This window comes from Mustelus asterias, chromosome 18 (assembly GCF_964213995.1).
Source record: "Mustelus asterias chromosome 18, sMusAst1.hap1.1, whole genome shotgun sequence".
Lineage (NCBI taxonomy): Eukaryota > Metazoa > Chordata > Chondrichthyes > Carcharhiniformes > Triakidae > Mustelus > Mustelus asterias.
The window spans coordinates 31816036-31834749 of NC_135818.1; the positions used below are offsets into that span (position 1 = coordinate 31816036).

Consider the following 18714-nt stretch of genomic DNA (forward strand, 5'->3'; position numbering starts at 1 on the left):
TGTAAAATGATAGCTTCTGTACATTCTGTTGGTTCCATTATCTGTGCCATACGTTTGTGGAAAATGGCTGGCTGTTATGAAATACTTGTGGTAGGCGAGTCCATGTGTACTGTTGATTTCCCACTGTGAAAACAAATTTGAATTGATGTTTCCTTGCTATAAGGATGGACCAGAATCCATTAGCAATATCTAATACTGTGAAGATCACCTGGTCTGTGTCTATTGTATTCAGAATGTTGGCTGGATTTGCTACAATAGGGTGTTCCCGAGTTGCATATCTATTCAGAGATGTGTAATCAATGGATAATCTATAGTTTCCATCTATTTTCCTTACTGGCCGCACAGGTGAATTTGTTGGGGATACATAGAAGCGAGAAGCAGGAGTAGGCCATTCGGCTCTTCGAGCCTGCTCCACCATTCATCTTGCCCATCGAATTCAATATCCTGGTCCCCACCTGCCTCCCATATCCCTTGATCCCTTTAGCCCCAAGGGCTATATCTAATTTCTTCTTGAAATCAGACAATGTTCTGGCCTCAATTACATTCGGCGGTAGTGAATTCCACACATTCACCACCCTCTGGGTGAAGAAATTTCTCCTCACCTTAGTTCTAAAAGGTTTACTCCTTATCCTCAAAATATGATCCCTAGTTCTGGACTCCCCCACCATTGGGAAAATTCTTTCTGAATCTACCCTAACTAACCCTGTTAGAATTTTATAAGCTTCTATGAGATCCCCCCTCGCTCTTCTAAACTCCAGTGAATATAATCCTAATCAACTTAGCCTCTCCTCATAAAACAGATCTGCCATCCCAGGAATTAGCCTGGTAAACCTTCGCTGTGCTCCCTCTATAGCAAGACATCCTTCCTCAGATAAGGACACTAAAACTGCACACAATACTCCAGGTGTGGCCTCACCAATGCCCTATACAATTGCAGCAAAACATCCCTTTCCCTATACTCAAATCCTCTCACTATGAAGGCCAACATCCCATTTGCCTTCTTTACTGCTTGCTGTACCTGTGTGCTTACTTTCAGTGACTGATGCACAAGGACTCCAAGGTCTCATTGAGTATCCACCTCTCTTAATTTACACCCATTCAAATAATAATCTGTCCTCCTATTATTGCTACCAAGGTGGATAACCTCACATTTATCCACATTATATGGCATCTGCCATGCAGCTGCCCACACACTCAGCCGATCCAAATCATGCTGAAGCACCTTTGCATCCTTCTCACAGCTCACCCTCCAACCCAACTTTGTATTATCTGCAAATTTGGAAATAATACATTCAGTTTCCTCTTCCAAATCATTAATATATAATTTGAACAGTTGGGGTCCTAGCACAGATACCTGTGGAACCCCACTAGCCACTGACTGCCAATCAGAAAAAGACCCATTAAGCCAACTCTTTGCTTCCTATCTGCTAACCAGCTTTCTATCCATCTCAAGACATTACCGACAATCCCATATGCTTTAACTTTACATAGCAATCTGTTATGTGAGACCTTGTCGAAAGCCTTCTGAAAGTCTAAATAAATCACATCCACTGGTTCTCCTTGGTCAACTCTACTAGTTACATCTTCAAAAAGTTTCAAAAGAGAGAAAACGGAACCATAGACCAGTGAGCCTAACGTCGGTACTGGGGAAGTTGCTAGAGTCTATTATCAAGGATTCCATAACTTAGCATTTGGAAGGCAGTGGTATAATCAGACAAAGTAAGCATGGATTTACAAAAGGGAAATAATTGTGGATGAATATATTGAAACAAAGAAGATAGGAGCAGGAGTAGGCCATTTGGCCCTTCGGGCCTGCTCTGCCATTCATTACGATCATGGCTGATGGTCCAACTCAATAGCCTAATCCTGCTTTGGGAAGACGTTTAATGAGTGAAATCCTTTTCAATTGATGAATCTCATCGGCTGCTGCCAGGGAGCTCTCAAGGCCACGTATGCAGTTGATGGTGCCCTGTACTTGTGGGAAAACCTCAGGCGCCTGGACGGTCACTGCCTCATAGGCTGCTAGATGTAATCTGCCTCTTGCTTCCTCAAAACAGTTGCCAATTATACTATTGTTTTCCTTTGATGGTTCCTTTCTGTATTTTGCTGTCTGTCACCTCTGTCACATCCTTGTCTGGATGGTGCAATCGGCTACTCATGGTGTTTCCCATTTGCAGAACATTGTATTCTTTGGTCTGTCTACAACTAATCTCATTACTGGGACTCGTATCATGTGAAATACATTTTGAAATCATAGAATCATAGAAGCCCTACAGTACAGAAAGAGGCCATTCGGCCCATCGAGTCTGCACCGACCACAATCCCATCCAGGCCCTACCCCCATATCCCTACATATTTACCCACTAATCCCTCTAACCTACACATCTCGGGACACTAAGGGCAATTTTTAGCATGACCAATCAACCTAACCTGCACATCTTTGGACCGTGGGAGGAAACCGGAGCACCCGGAGGAAACCCACGCAGACACGAGGAGAACGTGCAAATTCCACACGGACAGTGACCCAAGCCAGGAATCGAACCCAGGTCCTTGGAGCTGTGAAGCAGCAGCGCTAACCACTGTGCTACCGTGCCGCTGGTGATTTTTAACCTGCTGGCACATTCATGACAGATGGAAGAGCCACAGAAGCCGTGAATGTCTCTGCTTACTACTCTCTATCTCTCTATTACATATTACGTGACGGTATACAGAGGCGAGATGCAACCATTTCAAATACATAACACCCATTATTACCTGCATTGATCCTAAATTTTGATCTGTGTGCATTAATGGTCTTGATATCTTCTCATGTGACCTGGTGTCAAATTTTGTTTGATAATGCACTTGTGCATTGCCTCAGGACACACCATAATGAATGGGAGCAGGGGTAGACCATATGGCCCCTCAAGCTTGCCTCTGAAGCATTCACTGTTTGTGTTGATCTGCTTCAACTCCACTTCCCCACTGGATCCCAATATCAATTGATTTCCTGAGAAATCTATCTATCTCAGCCTTGAACATATAGCACTAAATGTGCTATGTAAATGCAAGTTGTTGTTGTTGTATCTTTTTCTTAGCCACATTCATTGTTGTTCATCAGAGAACATAGTCCATATTAATCCCATCCCATGATGAGTGAGTGTTTAAGATTAAACTAGAACACACTTATTTCTGTTCTTATAGTAGCAGGCGGGTGGCCCATGGAATACTTTATTAAATGTTTAAATTGGGTTCCCAGAGTGCAACCAGGAGCCTGATTTACCCTACAGATTTCCCAGGGCTTGACAAACATGGCAATTAAAGGGAGGAAATTCAGAATTTCAATTTCCACAAGCTGAATGTCTTTTCAAGCAGTTCTTATTGCCCAGGAAGAGCATGCTTGTCCAACCCCTGATCTCCCTTTCCTCCTGCAATGGCCTCTTGTTTTCCCTTCATGGCCTAATATCTAACTTCTTCCCTCCTGCGATAGTCTCTCTTCTCTGATGCCAATGACAAAGGGTCCACAGCTACGTCGTCTTGTCCAGCAATCAGCCAACCTGTCAAGTTGTGGGAATTATAAGAAAAAAATAATGAATTCTTGCCATTAAATTCAACAAAATTTCCCCATCCCTGCCTTGCAGATTTTCCTTGCACCCTCCCAATAAATATTGAGGTTCGGATGTATGTTATTTTCATTTTTTGTTGCTTAAGAACTGATCTTCTCGTGTTTGTTTTATCCAAATGACTGTTGTTACTTGTTATAATATCTCCCACTTGGGCTTTTCTATTATCTAAATTGTAAAATATTTCAACACTTTTATTGGAAAATTACATTTTTTCTGTGAAATAAAATCTGTGACTTTTGCACAATTTTTGCAATTATTAACCTCAACTTCAAAATATTTCTGTTTTTAATTATTTCTTCCACAGTCAGGTATTCGTGTCACGATCACTCACAGACATTTTGAAAGACTTAAGGTCACAAATCAAATTGAATGACCTCTCAAGAATCAGTGTTGACAGAACAAATGTCTGGGAAGGAGCTCTAAGAGAGATGAGACGCAAAACATTCAGCCCTACCAGCACAATTTGCATTCAATTTTCAGATGATGCCAGAAAACCTCAAGTTGCTGTTGATCTGGGAAATCCCCATCGTGAATTTTTTTGTTTGCTCATGCATCATCTTGCAAATTCGGTTTTATTTGATGGTTCTGCTACCTCAAAGAACATGGCTCTAAATTCTCGAGGTTAGGCATTTTTAACGTGTATTAAACTTCAGAAATATAGTTATTTTCAAGTTTTTCTATTTTTATGTTACTTTGATGTCGTACAAGGAAAGACTGATGATGAATTGCTGAATAATGTTATAGTATGTTGACTTGATATTTGACATGGTTTTCAGCTGTGTGCTCTTTTGCAACTTGCGCATAGTCCTTACCATTAGAAATCTTCAGAAGATAGTAGTAATGGTACTTAATGCGCCTTGCGTAATGGCTTAATTCCTGGGTAAGTAAAAATAATTACATTCAGTGGTAGAGTCTGCTAAATATCTTCATAAGAAAGACTCAGCAGATAACTTGAACTTTTATTGACCTCAAATGGAAAGTGTTTGTACTTGAAAAAGTGCTTTCTGTTTAATTTCTACAAGTACTGCAATTATTCAGTTTGTGCACTATGTTACGGGCAACTAATTAATGTAAACATTAATAAATTGAAGTATAAATAGAGATGTAATTTTTAAAAAATGTTTTAACTGCCCTCTATTGCAGCCTCCATTGCCCCCTCTGCTGAGAGTACAGAATCGACCCCCCACCTAACCTACATATGTTTTTGGACACTAAGGGCAATTTTAGCATAGCCAATCCATCTATTCTGCACATTTTTGGACAGTGGGTGCAACTGGAGCATCCAGAGGAAACGCTCAAAGACACGAGGTGAACATGCAAACTCCACACAGTCACCTAAGGCTGGAAACGAACCCGGGTCCCTGGTGCTGTGAGGCAGCAGTGCTAACCTCTGCCCCTGTGCTGCCCTTCTGTTTAATTTTTTTCACTGTGTAAGAAATGCTTCAGTCTCTAAGAGGCAAATATAAGAGGCCTTTATATTTATGTTGAAGAGACAAAAATCGTGTTGATAGATGTGTTTGTAAGAAACCCAAGAGGATTAAGATGAACCTAGTGCCACTTCTACATTTTAATATAATTTGTGTCAATACAAATTTTATTTCCAGTAACACATGAGAATAAATGTCTATTTGGTGGTAAAAAAAAATTGCAAAAGACATTTGGTTTGAAAGAGCTCAGGTTTTCTTCATGCTTAACCATAGCAAATGTTTGATGTTATTCAATAAATAATGTCTGATTTCTCACATTATGGCGTAACTCCCAAATGTGTCTTTGTCCATTTGCCTTGCATTAAATCAGAACGTTCCAGAGTGTTTTGCAGCCAATTATGTACTATTGTAGAATAAGGGAAGTAGATAGAGAGTGAACGTTTCCCCTTTTGCTTCCCTCTACAGGTTGCATATCCTTTATCCATAAATCAGAAAACTAAACACATCCAAAAACCGCACTTTTTTTAACCTCATCGACTTCTAGCACAGGAAACCTAGTTGTTTTTCTGCACTGTTTACGTTGCAGTTTTTATGGTCAGCATGTCAAAAAGAAACTAATTTCAGGTACCCTGTACGTATTATGCAGTGGTGCATTGCACTTGTCCAACCATCTTATTTACTTTATTGTTACGACGTAGAGGTGATGTTTCTCTGTGCGCGATTTTGGCACCCCTCTCAAAGGGATATACCTCGCCTCGTAATCTTAAATAAGTGTGTGTGAGGGAGCAGGAAGTTATTTGTTTAGGTAAATTAAAGCAGGATCGGACACTCTCTTTCAGGTCTTTATTTTAAAACTGGTGACAACCGTATTAAAAATAATTAACAAACGGAATAAACTCTAATAGAATGTGGTCTGGATAATACAAGACTCGTAGAAGGTTTACAGCATGGAAACAGGCCCTTCGGCCCAAGTTGTCCATGCCACACTTTTCTTTTTAAATCCCTGAGCTAGTCCCAATTGCCCGCATTTGGCCCATATCCCTCTATACCCATCTTACCCATGTGACTGTCTAAATGCTTTTTAAAAGACAAAATTGTACCCACCTCTACTACGACCTCTGGCAGCTTGTTCCAGACACTCGCCACCCTCTGTGTGAAACAATTGCCTCTCTGGACCCTTTTGTAACTCTCACCTTAAACCTATGCTCTCTAGTTGTAGACTCCCCTATCTTTGGGAAAAGATCATCATAGAATGATGATATTGACTGTCTAGCTGATCTATGCCCCTCATTATTTTATAGACCTCTATAAGATCACCCCTCAGCCTCCTACGCTCCAGAGGGAAAAGTCCCAGTCCATCCAGTCTCTCCTCATAACTCAATCCATCAAGTCCCGGTAGCATCCTAGTAAATCTTTTCTGCACTCTTTCTAGTTTAATAATATCCTTTCTATAATAGGGTGACCAGAATTGCACACAGTATTCCAAGTGTGGCCTTACCAATGTCTTGTACAACTTCAACAAGACATTCCAACTCCTGGAGATTTATCTACCTTCATGCGCTTTAAGACTTCCAGCATCTCCTTCTCTGTAATATGTACACTCCTCAAGACATCACTTTTTATTTTCCCAAGTTCCCTAACATCCAAGCTTTTCTCAATAGTAAATACTGATGAGAAATATTCATTTAGGATCTCATCCATCTCTTGTGGATCCGCACATAGATGAATGAAACAAAGGCTTATAAATTCCAGTCATTCTCAAAAGGATATATATACAACCAGGCACTTGTTAGAAGCCTGAAGGTCTTTGCTGTTCAGGTCTGACACATCTCCCAAGTTGATCTATTTTTCGACTGTAGATGGTAAGTTCTATAAAGACATACATGAAACTGCAGGATTCTATATGAGAGCCTAGCCCCTCTCTCCTTCTGGCTAAAGAGGTTGCCAGATTACTCTCACCGTTATTTCCCCTTGTCCAGGTTTAAATACCGAGAATTACTTCACAGTATTCTTGCAATTTGAGTAGCTTGAGGCTGTCAACAACACTCAAATTTGAATTCTATTGGTTCTGTGTCTCTGAGTGCTTGCTTTAAAATCATTGGTCCAATTCAAAAGCTTGTTTGGTATGCTGGAACTGGCTGCTAAATCTTTGACACAATGTTGCAAAATTGGCTTCTGCAGCCTGCTTTCTTCAATTTAAAAATCCAAGCACAAAAACGCATGCTTTTTTAAAGAGACAAGGCTACATGATCTCTTCTTTTCGTTTCAGCATTTCTTTTCAATATTTACATTTGTCAAACACCACATTTTTAACCTTATATATGCAACTTCATAACACAACCATTGCCTCGGCTTCGGCTATTCTATTGTAAGTTTATGTGCGACATCTGAAATTTAAAATACAGTCAGATAAAGAATATTCGACCTGAATTGTCATTCCATTAAATGAGGAATTTTAGATACAAGGAAAGATTAGAGAAACTAGGTTTATTCTCCTTGGAGCAGAGAAGATTAAGAGATGTTCAAAATTATGAACAATTTTGACAGGGTCCACTCATTTGACATGCTTCCACTCATTGGTATGTCAGTGACTAAGTGTCATAATTTCAAGACAGTCAGCAAGAGAGTTAGGAGTAAGATGAAGAGAAACTTATTTACTCTGAGTTGTTGGGATTTAGAATGCGCTACCAAGGAGAGTGATGGAGGCAGATTCCGTAGGAGGTTTAAAAAGAGAGCTGGATACCTATTTAAAAATGATGAATTTAGAGGGCTATGGAGATAGAACAAGATAATGGGACTAGCTGGGTAGCTCTTCCAGGAGTAGGTGCAGACATGATGGGCCAAACGGCCACCTTCTGTGCTGTAAACAAAATTCTATGTATTTATATTTATTTTCTTCTATAGCTCTTTGGTGGGACTGGTACTATGAAGCAGGACGGATGATTGCAATATCAATAGTTCATGGTGGTCCATTACCAAACTTCTTCTCCACAACCCTATTTAATTGTCTAGCCTATGGTCCAGAGGTAACTGAACCAACAATGGAAGATGTGACACATTTTGAAGTGGCACAAAAGATCAAACAGGTAAATTCTTAACAATACTATTTTTTAAGTGCTATTCTCAAGGTGACTAACACATCTTTACTTTGTCAAACGGAGATGAGTTCAAATCCATAAAGGTGAACGAATAAAAGTCTTTTCCACTCTGCTAGTGTTAGGTTATCATGCGAGATGGGTCCTTGTAGGTATAATCCCACAACACAGATCTTTCAATCAGGTGACGCAAACCAGCATAACCTAGAGAAACCAAAGGGTGCCTTCTGAGGTAATTGTGGGGTAAAGATTCTTGTGCATTAAGAAGAGGGTTCTGAGGATGGAAGCTTTACGATGTGTTGCTTGTGTTATTGCTGACTTGTGACTGCTTGATGCAAAATGCAGTTTCAAATGTAGAAAGTGTGGTCTTTGCAGAACTGTCCTTCCATACCTTGGGAAGGAAAAAAACCTCTCTGGCATATTGGAGATCAGTAAGAAGTCTCACAACACCAGGTTAAAGTCCAACAGGTTTATTTGGTAGCACAAGCTTGCGGAATGTCGCCCCTTCAGGTGAGTGAGGAGTTGTGCTCACAAAGAGGGCATATATAGACACAAACTCAATTTACAAAATAATGGTTGGAATGCAAGTCGTTACAGGTAATCAAGGTTTAAAGGTACAGACAATGTGAGTGGAGAGAGGGTTAAGCACAGGTTAAAGAGGTGTTAAAGAGTTCTTCATCCAGACACTCGGAACAGCCATGGGGACCAAATTTGCATCTCAATTTGCATCTTCATGCACCGGTTCGAACAAGACCTCTTCACTGCACAGGACCTTCAATTGACGTTATACACTAGATACATCGATGACATTTTCTTCTTTTGGACTCATGGCGAACAATCACTGAAACAACTATATGATGACATCAACAAGTTCCATCCCACCATCAGACTCACTATGGACTACTCTCCGGAATCAATTGTATTCTTGGACACACGCATCTCTATCAATGACGATCACCTCAGCACTTCATTGTACCGCAAGCCCACGGATAACCTCATGATGCTCCACTTCTCCAGCTTCCACCCTAAACACGTTAAAGAAGCCATTCCCTACGGACAAGCCCTCCATATACACAGGATCTACTCAGATGAGGATCGCAACAGACACCTCCAGATGCTGAAAGATGCCCTCATAAGAACAGGATATGGCGCTCGACTCAACAATAGACAGTTCCAATGCGCCACAGCGAAAAACTGCACCGACCTCCTCAGAAGACAAACACGGGACACAGCGGACAGAGTACCCTTCGTCGTCCAGTACTTCCCCGGAGTGGAGGAGCTACGACATCTTCTCTGGAGCCTTCAACATGTCATCGATGAAGATGAGCACCTCGCCAAGGCCATCCCCACACCCCACCTCTTGCCTTCAAACAACCGCACAACCTCAAACAGAACATTATCTGCAGCAAAATATCCAGCCTTCAGGAGAACAGTGACCATGACACCACACAACCCCGCCACAGCAACCTCTGCAAGACGTGCGGATCATCGACACCGGATGCCATAATCTCACGTGAGGACACATCCACCAGGTACACGGTACATATTGTTGCGACTCGGCCAACGTTGTCTACCTGATGCACTGCAGGAAAGGATGTCCCGAGGCATGGTACATTGGGGAGACCATGCAGACGCTACAACAATGGATGAATGAACACCGCTCAACTGTCAGCAGGCAGAAGTGTTCTTTTCCTGTTGGGGAACACTTCAGCGGTCACGGGCATTCAGCCTCTGATCTCCGGGTAAGCGTTCTCCAAGGTGGCCTTCACGACACACGACAACGCAGAATCGCTGAGCAGAAACTGATAGCCAAGTTCCGCACACATGAGGACGGCCTCAGCCGGGATCTTGGGTTCATGTCACACTATCTGTACTATCATGACTTGCCTGGCTTGCAAAATCTCACTAACTGTCCTGGCTGGAGACAAAACACATTTTTTTAACCTGTGCTTAACCCTCTCTCCACTCACATGTTTATTTGGCTCAATTTTCAGAGAAGTGAGTGGTAGTGGGAATAGAAGAGTACAAAATGTGGAGATGAAGTAATTAGACAAGATATCTAGTACAGGACAAAGTGCTGAAATGCCAAGGCAAATTATGCACTAAACCTTAATGGGAAGCACCTTGAAATATTCAGGAAAGTCAGAGGACAAAAAGGGCTATTCTTTGATGTGGAAATTGTGAATAGAGCTTTACAACATGGAAACAGGCCCTTTGGCTCACTGTTTAGCAGTGTTCAGCAACACTTCAGAAATGGAAAAGCATTAAACTCGTCTAACTTTAGATCAGCTAATGGCTACAGTCTGAAATCTTGATGACTGTAATTATTAAAATTAATTCCTATTTGGAAAGATTTGAGTTAATTAAAGGCAACCAACATGGATTTGTTAAGAAAAAAGCCATGGCATACAAATTCAAAAGACTCTTCTGAGTGAGTATTTTGATTAAAAAATTGATCTGGCATCCATCTATTAATCTATTTCCTCTTTAAAGCTGGTTAAAGGATAGAAAACAGTAGAGGTTAATGGATATTTTTCGGAGTGGAGAGATGTAATTCAAGGCAATCAGAGTTGAAACAATTTCTCTTTATAAAAGATAATCAAATTGAACTTCGGGTAAACGGGGACGCACTGCTTAATTTTGCAGACAGCATACAAATAGGGAGCATGGTTTATTTTAAAGAGGAAATAGATAAATAGGTGGAAGCCAGATCAATTTTCATGAGTTGACATAAATACGTAAAGGGCAAAAGAGTAACTAGGGAGAGAGTAGGGCTGCTTAAGGATCAACAAGGTCATTTATGTACAGATCCACAGGAGATGGGTGAGGTTCTAAATGAATATTTCTCATTGGTATTTACTGTTGAGAAAGGCATGGATGTCAGGGAACTTGGGGAGATAAATAGTGATATCTTGAGGAGTGTACATATTACAGAGATGAAGGTGCTCGAAGTCTCAAAGTGCATAAATCCCCTGACCTGCTGAAATGTATCCTAGGACGTTGTGAGAGGCTAGGGAGGAAATTGGGGTCCCCTAGCAGAGATATTTGAATCATCGACAACAATAGGTGAGGTGCCTGAAGATTGGAGGGTAGCAAATGTTTGTCTTTGTTTAAGAAGGGCTGCAGGGAAAAGCCTGGAAACTACAGACCGGTGAGCCTGAAATCTGCAGTGGGTAAGTTGTCAGAAGGTATTCTGAGAGACAGGGTCTACAGGCATTTAGCGAGGCAAGGATTGATGAGGGACAGTCAGCATGGCTTTATGAGTGGAAAATCATGTCTCACGAATTTGATTGAGTTTTTTGAAGGGGTAGCCAAGATGAGGGCAGTGCAGTCGATTGGTCAGAACATTGAATACAGGAGTTGGGACGTCTTGTTGAAGTTGTACAAGACATTGGTACGGCCACACTTGGAATACAGTGTGCAGTTCTGATCATCCTATTATAGAAACGATATTATTAAACAAGAAAGTGTGCTGAAAAGATTTACTAGGATGCGTCTGGGACTTGATGGTTTGAGTTATAAGGAGAGGCTGGATAGACTGGGACTTTTTTCTCTGGAGGGTAGGAGGCTTAGCGGTGATCTTATAGAGGTCTATAATAATGAGGGGCATAGATAAAGTAGATAGTCAGCATCTTTTTCCAAAGGTAGAGGAGTCTAAAACTAAAGGGCATAGGTTTAAGGTGAGAGGGGAGAGATACAAAAGTGTCCAGAGAGGCAATTTTTTCACACAGAGGGTGGTGAGTGTCTGGAACAAGCTGCCAGAGGCAGTAGTAGAGGCGGGTACAATTTTGTCTTTTAAAAAGCATTTAGACAGTTATATGGGTAAGATGAGTATAGAGGGATATGGGCCAAATGCGGGCAATTGAGACTAGCTCAGTGGTAAAAACTGGGCGGCGTGAGCAATTTGGACCAAAGGGCCTTTTTCTATGTTGCAGACCCCCATGACTCTATGACTCCTCTGTGGCACCATCTTGATAAGAAAAGTGCGTGAAAATATACATTGAACAAGAAAAGTTTAAAAGGAGTTGAGAAACTAGTAGTTGATGTACAAAAAAATGATAAAATTCAAGACAGTTGAGCAAGTCGATATGGCTATAAAATAATATTGAATCATGGGTAAATTTGAACTCAGTGTCAGCTCTGCTTTTTTTGTTCATAAAGCCATGCAAATCATTTGGTTGGTCTGCAGTGAAGACACTATTCCGTTTTGGGAATCTTATCTTACGAATCACTAGTGAAGAGCTTGAAATAATATTCATAAAGAAAAAAAAACTGGAGAATTTAATGAGACTAAAACCTTCAAATCCCATTGGATCTGGTAGACATGTCCTAGGGTTTTAAGAGATAACCACAGGGAGAGGAGATGCATTGGTTTTGATCTCCCAGAACTCCCTAGATTCGGGAATGGTTCATTTTAATTGTAAGGTTGCAAATGTGAACCTGTTGTGCAAGAAAGGGGAGGAAAAATGTGAGAAACTAGCAAATGTTGGTGGGCAGATGAATTTGGGAATCTTTGTACATGAATCGCAAAGTTAACATGCAAGTTTACCAAGCAATTAAGAAAGCAAATTTATACTAGTCTTTCTTGCAAGGTAATTTATATATAATAGTGATGCAATTATTTGGGGCTTTGATGATACCTCACTGGAAGTTCTCTGTAGAGTTTTGATCTCATGACCTAAGGAGGGATATTTTTGCCTTTTGAAGTGGTGCATTGTAGATTCAGTAGAATGATTCCTCAGTTCAGAAGAGAGATTGAGCAGAATGGACATAGATTTTCCAGTTGAAAGGTAATCAAATTATTTAGTTTTTAAGAGACTTGACTGGGTAGATGTTCAGAGGCTATTTTCTTCTGAGCAGAGAGAGTAAAGAACTAGGGATCATAGATAATTTAGAACTGAGATGAAAAATTTCTTCACCCAGAAGTTTGTGAATCTTGTTCTCCCCGTGTCTGCATGGGTTTCCTCCGTGTGCTCCAGTTTCCTCCCACAGTCCAAAGATGTGCGGATTAGGTGGATTGGCCTTTAGTGTCAGGGGGACTAGCTAGGGTAATGCACGTGGTTCTGGGGTTAGGGCCTGTGTGGGATTGTGGTCGGTGCAGACTCAGTGGGCCGAACGGCCTCCTTCTGCACTGTAGGACTCTGTGATTCTATGTGAACTCCAGAGTAACTTGGACCAACAGTGATAAAGTATATTCATGGCAGAGATTTTTTGACACTGAAATAATCAAGAAATATGGGGATAGGTAGGAAAGTAGAGCTTACATAGAAGATAAAACCTGATTTTTTGAATGGCAGAGCAGGCTGCATCACCCCCAAGGGGAGGGGGTGTCAACACTTTTTCTGGAATCCCCAGTGTATGTTTTAATTATAACATATGACCATCTATTTCAGGTAAAAGAATCCTCAACCTTGGAAGAGTTGAAATTAGCGGTCAGTGAAAACGCTGACTACCTTTCCATCGCTGGATGCTTAAGACCAGTATGGTCACTGGATGATAAAGAAATGTTGGTGAAGGATGTGTTGATATTCCATGTGATCAGTCGAGTTCGTTCTCCTTTTGAAAGGTTTGCCTTTATATATTGTCCTTGTACAAAGTGTGTCTGTCTACTTTAATCACTGCAACTGCTTGTGTAAATATTTTACCTTTGGTCAATGTCATTTGTTTTTTGCAAATTTTGCATTTAATATTTAATTATTTTCATTCATCGGATGTGTGCATCACTGGCAAAACTGGCATTTATTGCCTGCCCTAATTAGCCTTTAGAAGGTATGGTGAGCCATTTTTTTCAACCACAGCAGTCCACGTAGTGAAAGTGTTACCCTGGCACTGTTAAGTAGGGGGTTCCAGGATTTTGACCCAGTGACAATGAAGGAATGACAATGTGGTTCCATATCAGGATAGTGTGAGACTTGGATGTTGGTGGTGTTCCCATGGACCTGCAGCTCTTGTCCTAGGCAGTTGAGATCACTGATTTGGGAGGTGCCGTTGAAGAAGCTTTAGCAAGTGGAACTTGTAAGCTCCATTCTGTGTTTTTATATTTGTCATTGGAAATTATTTTTTATAAGACGTGGATTCATGACACTCTTTTATGCATCAAGCACAGTGGCTAGCACTACTGCCTCATAGTGCCTGGGTTCAGTTCTGGACTTGGGTGACTGTGTGGAGTTTGCATGTTTTCCCCATGTCTGCATGGGTTTCCTCCGGGTGCTCCTGTTTCCTTCCACAGTCTAAAGATGTGCAGGTTAAGTGGATTGGCCATGCTAAATTGCCAAATTGCCCCTTAGTGTCCAAAGATGTGTATGGGAGATTAGCAGGGTAAATGCATGGGGGTAGGCCTGGGTAAAATGCTTTGTTGGAGAGTTGGTGCATACTCGATGGGCCCAATGGCCTCCTGCACTGTAGGGATTTTATAATTCTAAGCAAAAAGAGCTAATTGCCCAATTGGAAATGGTTCCTTTTGAGTGCATTTTTAAAAACATTGTATGTTTGAATTGACCGTGAAAGACCTTACCACTATTTCTCATACAATCTTATTTGTGCTGTTTGTTCTTGTGGAAACGAAAATCCAGCCTCTTCCGTTCATCATTCTTCACATTCAAATGTGGTTTTTTTTTCATCTGGGAGTTGGACATCATCTGGCGGAAGGTTTCCTTTCTGTCAACTTCAGTTGAGTGCTTGCAATCGTGGATTAACCTGCTAGCTTTGGACAGACTTGCTGTATCTGTTGTCCCTGTGATTCTTGGCTTAGTGCTGCATGCATTCATTTTGTTTTAGATAGCCACTGTATGTTAAGCTTGTGCAAGGGAAATTGTGTTTGAAGGTCCAAGACTGCAAATCCAAGTTTTTTGGGGCAATCCAGTTAGAGACCAATAACATTTTGTTTAAAATAGACGCACTTTGAGATTCAAGACACTTAAGGGAATAAAGCACGAGTTTTGAACAAATGGAAACAAACTTTACTTTACGAGGACAGAAAGATAAAACAATTGAAAATTATAAGAGGTTAATACAAGGTACTTGTGAATTAACAGATTAACTGTACTGCCCATAAATGATGGATGTGACCAAGACAGATTCCAGAGATTTCTCAACAACCTGGCCAGACACCAGCAAACACTGAAACAACCAATCTCATTGAAACTCATAGCGATTCCAGTCTTCACCTTCAAAGATCCCTCCTGGGAATTCTCTCCAAGTGTCGCTCTAATTAGGACTGTTTCAACAACTCGGTGTTGTTGCACAATCAAATTAGCTGTGATCTTATTGAATGATGAAGCAAGATCAATGGGCTGAATGATCCACTCTTCCTATTTCATTTGATTCTTATGGAATATCATGAGTAATATTACACTTGATTATGCTGCAGGAAATTAACTTATCTTGGTGTTACCCCCAGTCTTCTGCTCTAACACTGCTGAAAGGTCTGCAGAACTCCCAGAGAGGCAGTGAAATTGGGTAGAAATCTGAGAAGAAGGATGTCTGAGAATCATTATATCTCAAATCATATTTTCTCCAGTATTGGACGTCTTGTGTGGCAGCTTCCATTCAAATGTGTGAATAATTGCTGCTTTCTGTGCAAATGTATCTAATCAGAAGGAACTCTGGGTCCAAACTACTTTGCATTTAGTTTTTATCATGATGCTTTCCAATTTATGAGTGGTGGACCAAACAGGTAGTGAACATGTGGGTCTTTCATGTTTATACTTTAAATAGACATTTTAACTCCAGAGGGTTGAAGAAGTTTTCCTGTGTAGATGGCTAATTGACGAGTTTATAGCCAGAAAATGATTGATGATTTCAAGAAAGAACTGGTGAAAGATTCTAATTTTACCAATCTCATGAGACAATTGCATATGTTGTAACTATGAGAAATTACAGTTGAAAGCAAAGTTGAACTTGATATTGTGGACAACAGCCGGGGAATCCAAAATAAAAGCAAAATACTGCAGATGCTGGAAATCTGAACAAGAACTGAAAATGCTGGAAAAACTCAGCAAGTCTGGCAGTATCTGTTGAGAGAAAAACAGCGTTAATGTTTTGAATCCAATATGACTCCTTTTGTAACTGGAGAGAGTTGAAAAGTTGAAATGCAATGGATTTTATGCTGTTGAAAAGGGGAGAGTGGAACAAGATAGAAGGTCAGAATAGGTTAGAGGTCAAGAGAGATTCAATGACAAAGATGTAATTGAACACCAGACAAAGTGGTGATGGTAGTATTCAAGACAAAAAGTTTGGTCCAGAGTAGGTTTGAATAGCACAATAAATGCCAGCACTGTCTGAAAGCAAAATAATTTAATCTGGTGACCACATTACAGGAAGGATGTGGGTGAAGTGTTGACGTAATATTGAGTTCAAAAGCTTCAAACCATGAACACTGTCCTCCATGTTGAATTCCGACCCACCCCCTCCACAAGCTGTCAGCCTGTATGTTCTCATGTTTTTGCGTTCAGACAGCGCTGAACCTTTTTTTGCTATGGACACATGCTGCTCTTCTGCTTTCAGACAGTCGTGACCTCCATATGTGCCGCCAGGCTTGATTGAATTCTTCCAGAATTTTCTGGAGTCAAAGCACAACAAAATCTCCTTAGTGACAGAACGTTGACTTTATCTTGCTTGTGTGATGGTTCATAAATCTCCTCTGAACCCAATATAATTCAGTCACAACCTCTCTATAATATATATATAGAATTCTCACCGAACAAGTTTGAACATCGTCTCACCTTTCCCCAAATAGTAAGAAGTCTCACAACGCCAGGTTAAAATCCAACAGGTTTATTTAGAATAATGAGCTTTCGGAGCGCTGCTCCTTCATCAGGTGTGTGGAGAGGTGGGTTCACAAACACGGCATATATAGACGGAGACACAATTGCAAGATAATGGTTGGAATGCGACTCTTTACAGTAATCAAGTCTTTACAGGTACAGACAGTGCAAGTGGAGAGAGGGATAATCACAGGTTAAAGAGGTGTGAATTGTCTCCACCAGGACAGTGAGTAGGATTTTGCAAGCCCAGGCCTAATGGTGGGAGTTATATCTAGTGTGACATGAACCCAAGATCCCGGTTGAGGCAGTCCGCATGCGTGCGGAATTTTGCTATCAGTTTCTGCTCAGCGATTCTGCATTGTCGTGTGTCCTGGAGGCTACCTTGGAGAATGCTTACCTGAAGATCGAAGGCTGAATGCCCTTGACTGCTGAAGTGTTCTCCGACTGGAGGAGAACACTCCTGCCTGGTGATTGTCGCATGGTGTCCGTTCATCCATTGTCGTAGCGTCTGCACGGTCTTGCCGATGTACCATGCCACGGGACATCCTTTCGCATGAGTATGTATCATGTACCTGGTGGGTGGTGTTCCCACGTGTGATGGTGGTATCCATGTCGATGATTGGCACGTCTTGCAGAGGTTGCCGTGGCAGGCTTGTGTGGTGTTGTGGTCGCTGTTCTCCTGAAGTCTGGGTAGTTTGCTAAGGTTGCGCGGTTGTTTAAAGGCAAATAGTGAGGGTGTGGGAGTGGCCTTGGCGAGATGTTAGTCTTCATCGATGACATGTTGAAGACTCCAAAGAAGATGTCGTAGTTTCTCCGCTCCGGGGCAGTACTGGATGACGAAGGGTACTCTGTCGGTTGTATCCCATGTTTGTCTTTTGAGGAGGTCGGTGCGGTTTTTCGCTGTGGCGCGTCGGAACTGTCGATTGATGAGTCAAGTGCCATATCCCGTTCTTACAAGGGCGTCTTTCAGCATCTGTAGGTGTCTATTGAGTTCCTCCTTATCTGAGCAGATCCTGTGTATATGGAGGGCTTGTCCGTAGGGGATGGTTTCTTTAACGTGTTTAGGGTGGAAGCTGGAGAAGTGGAGGATCGCGAGGTTATCCGTTGGCTTGCAGTAGAGTGAAGTGCAGAGGTGACCATCCTTGATGGAGATGTGTGTGTCCAAGGGCCTGATTTTACCATTTTGAGTCTAAGTACCGAATCTGGGCGTCAAATAGATCCGCGCCTGGAATCGTCTTTCCAGCGCACCCCCATACGCGTTTTGCCGGCTCCGGTCCGATTCGCGCTGTGGGCGGGGCTTAGCGCTGGCGGACCGATCGGAGCTCTGAACTGCGCATGCGCAGTTCGAAAAAAATCTGACAGAGCGCCCGGGCGCGAAAGAAAAAAAAAGCAGCAAGTGGGGAGAGCGGCTCTCTGACAATCATCCTCAGGTCGGGGGGGGGCACCGCTGGCAGTCTGCGGCCGGTCGGGGGGGGGGGTCCGCTGCCACTCTGCGGGCGATCCCTCCTCCCCACCAGAGGAACAAATCCCTCCTGCCGGAGTGGACGTGCGGCCATGCCATCCCACAAAACCTTCAGGATGAAGCGATTCCCCGCTAAGAAGATGAAGCAAAACCGGCCGATTCCACAGTGGATCCGCATGAAAACCGGTTACAAGATCAGCCTGTAAAGGGATACACCATAACTGGTACACCACCAGCCACAGCCATCTCTCCCACTCTCTTGCCCCTGCAGGGAAGAGTAATCTGTGGCTAGTAGTGTACCAGTGATGGTGTATCCCTTTACAGGCCCAGCTTGGTCCTTCTCCAGTGTCTCCTCTTGGA

General features: G+C 41.9%; 1 protein-coding gene across 7 annotated transcripts in view; it reads left to right on the forward strand.

Annotated features, from left to right (window-relative positions):
- g2e3 (G2/M-phase specific E3 ubiquitin protein ligase) overlaps positions 1–18714 on the forward strand; it is a 328981-nt gene that overhangs the window by 266046 nt on the left and 44221 nt on the right. For all 7 annotated transcript variants that reach the window (XM_078233704.1, XM_078233706.1, XM_078233703.1 and 4 more), the window contains 3 exons: positions 3910–4226; positions 7937–8118; positions 13521–13693. In XM_078233704.1, the coding sequence (XP_078089830.1) occupies positions 3910–4226; positions 7937–8118; positions 13521–13693 (672 nt within the window). The remainder of the gene's footprint in view (positions 1–3909; positions 4227–7936; positions 8119–13520; positions 13694–18714) is intronic.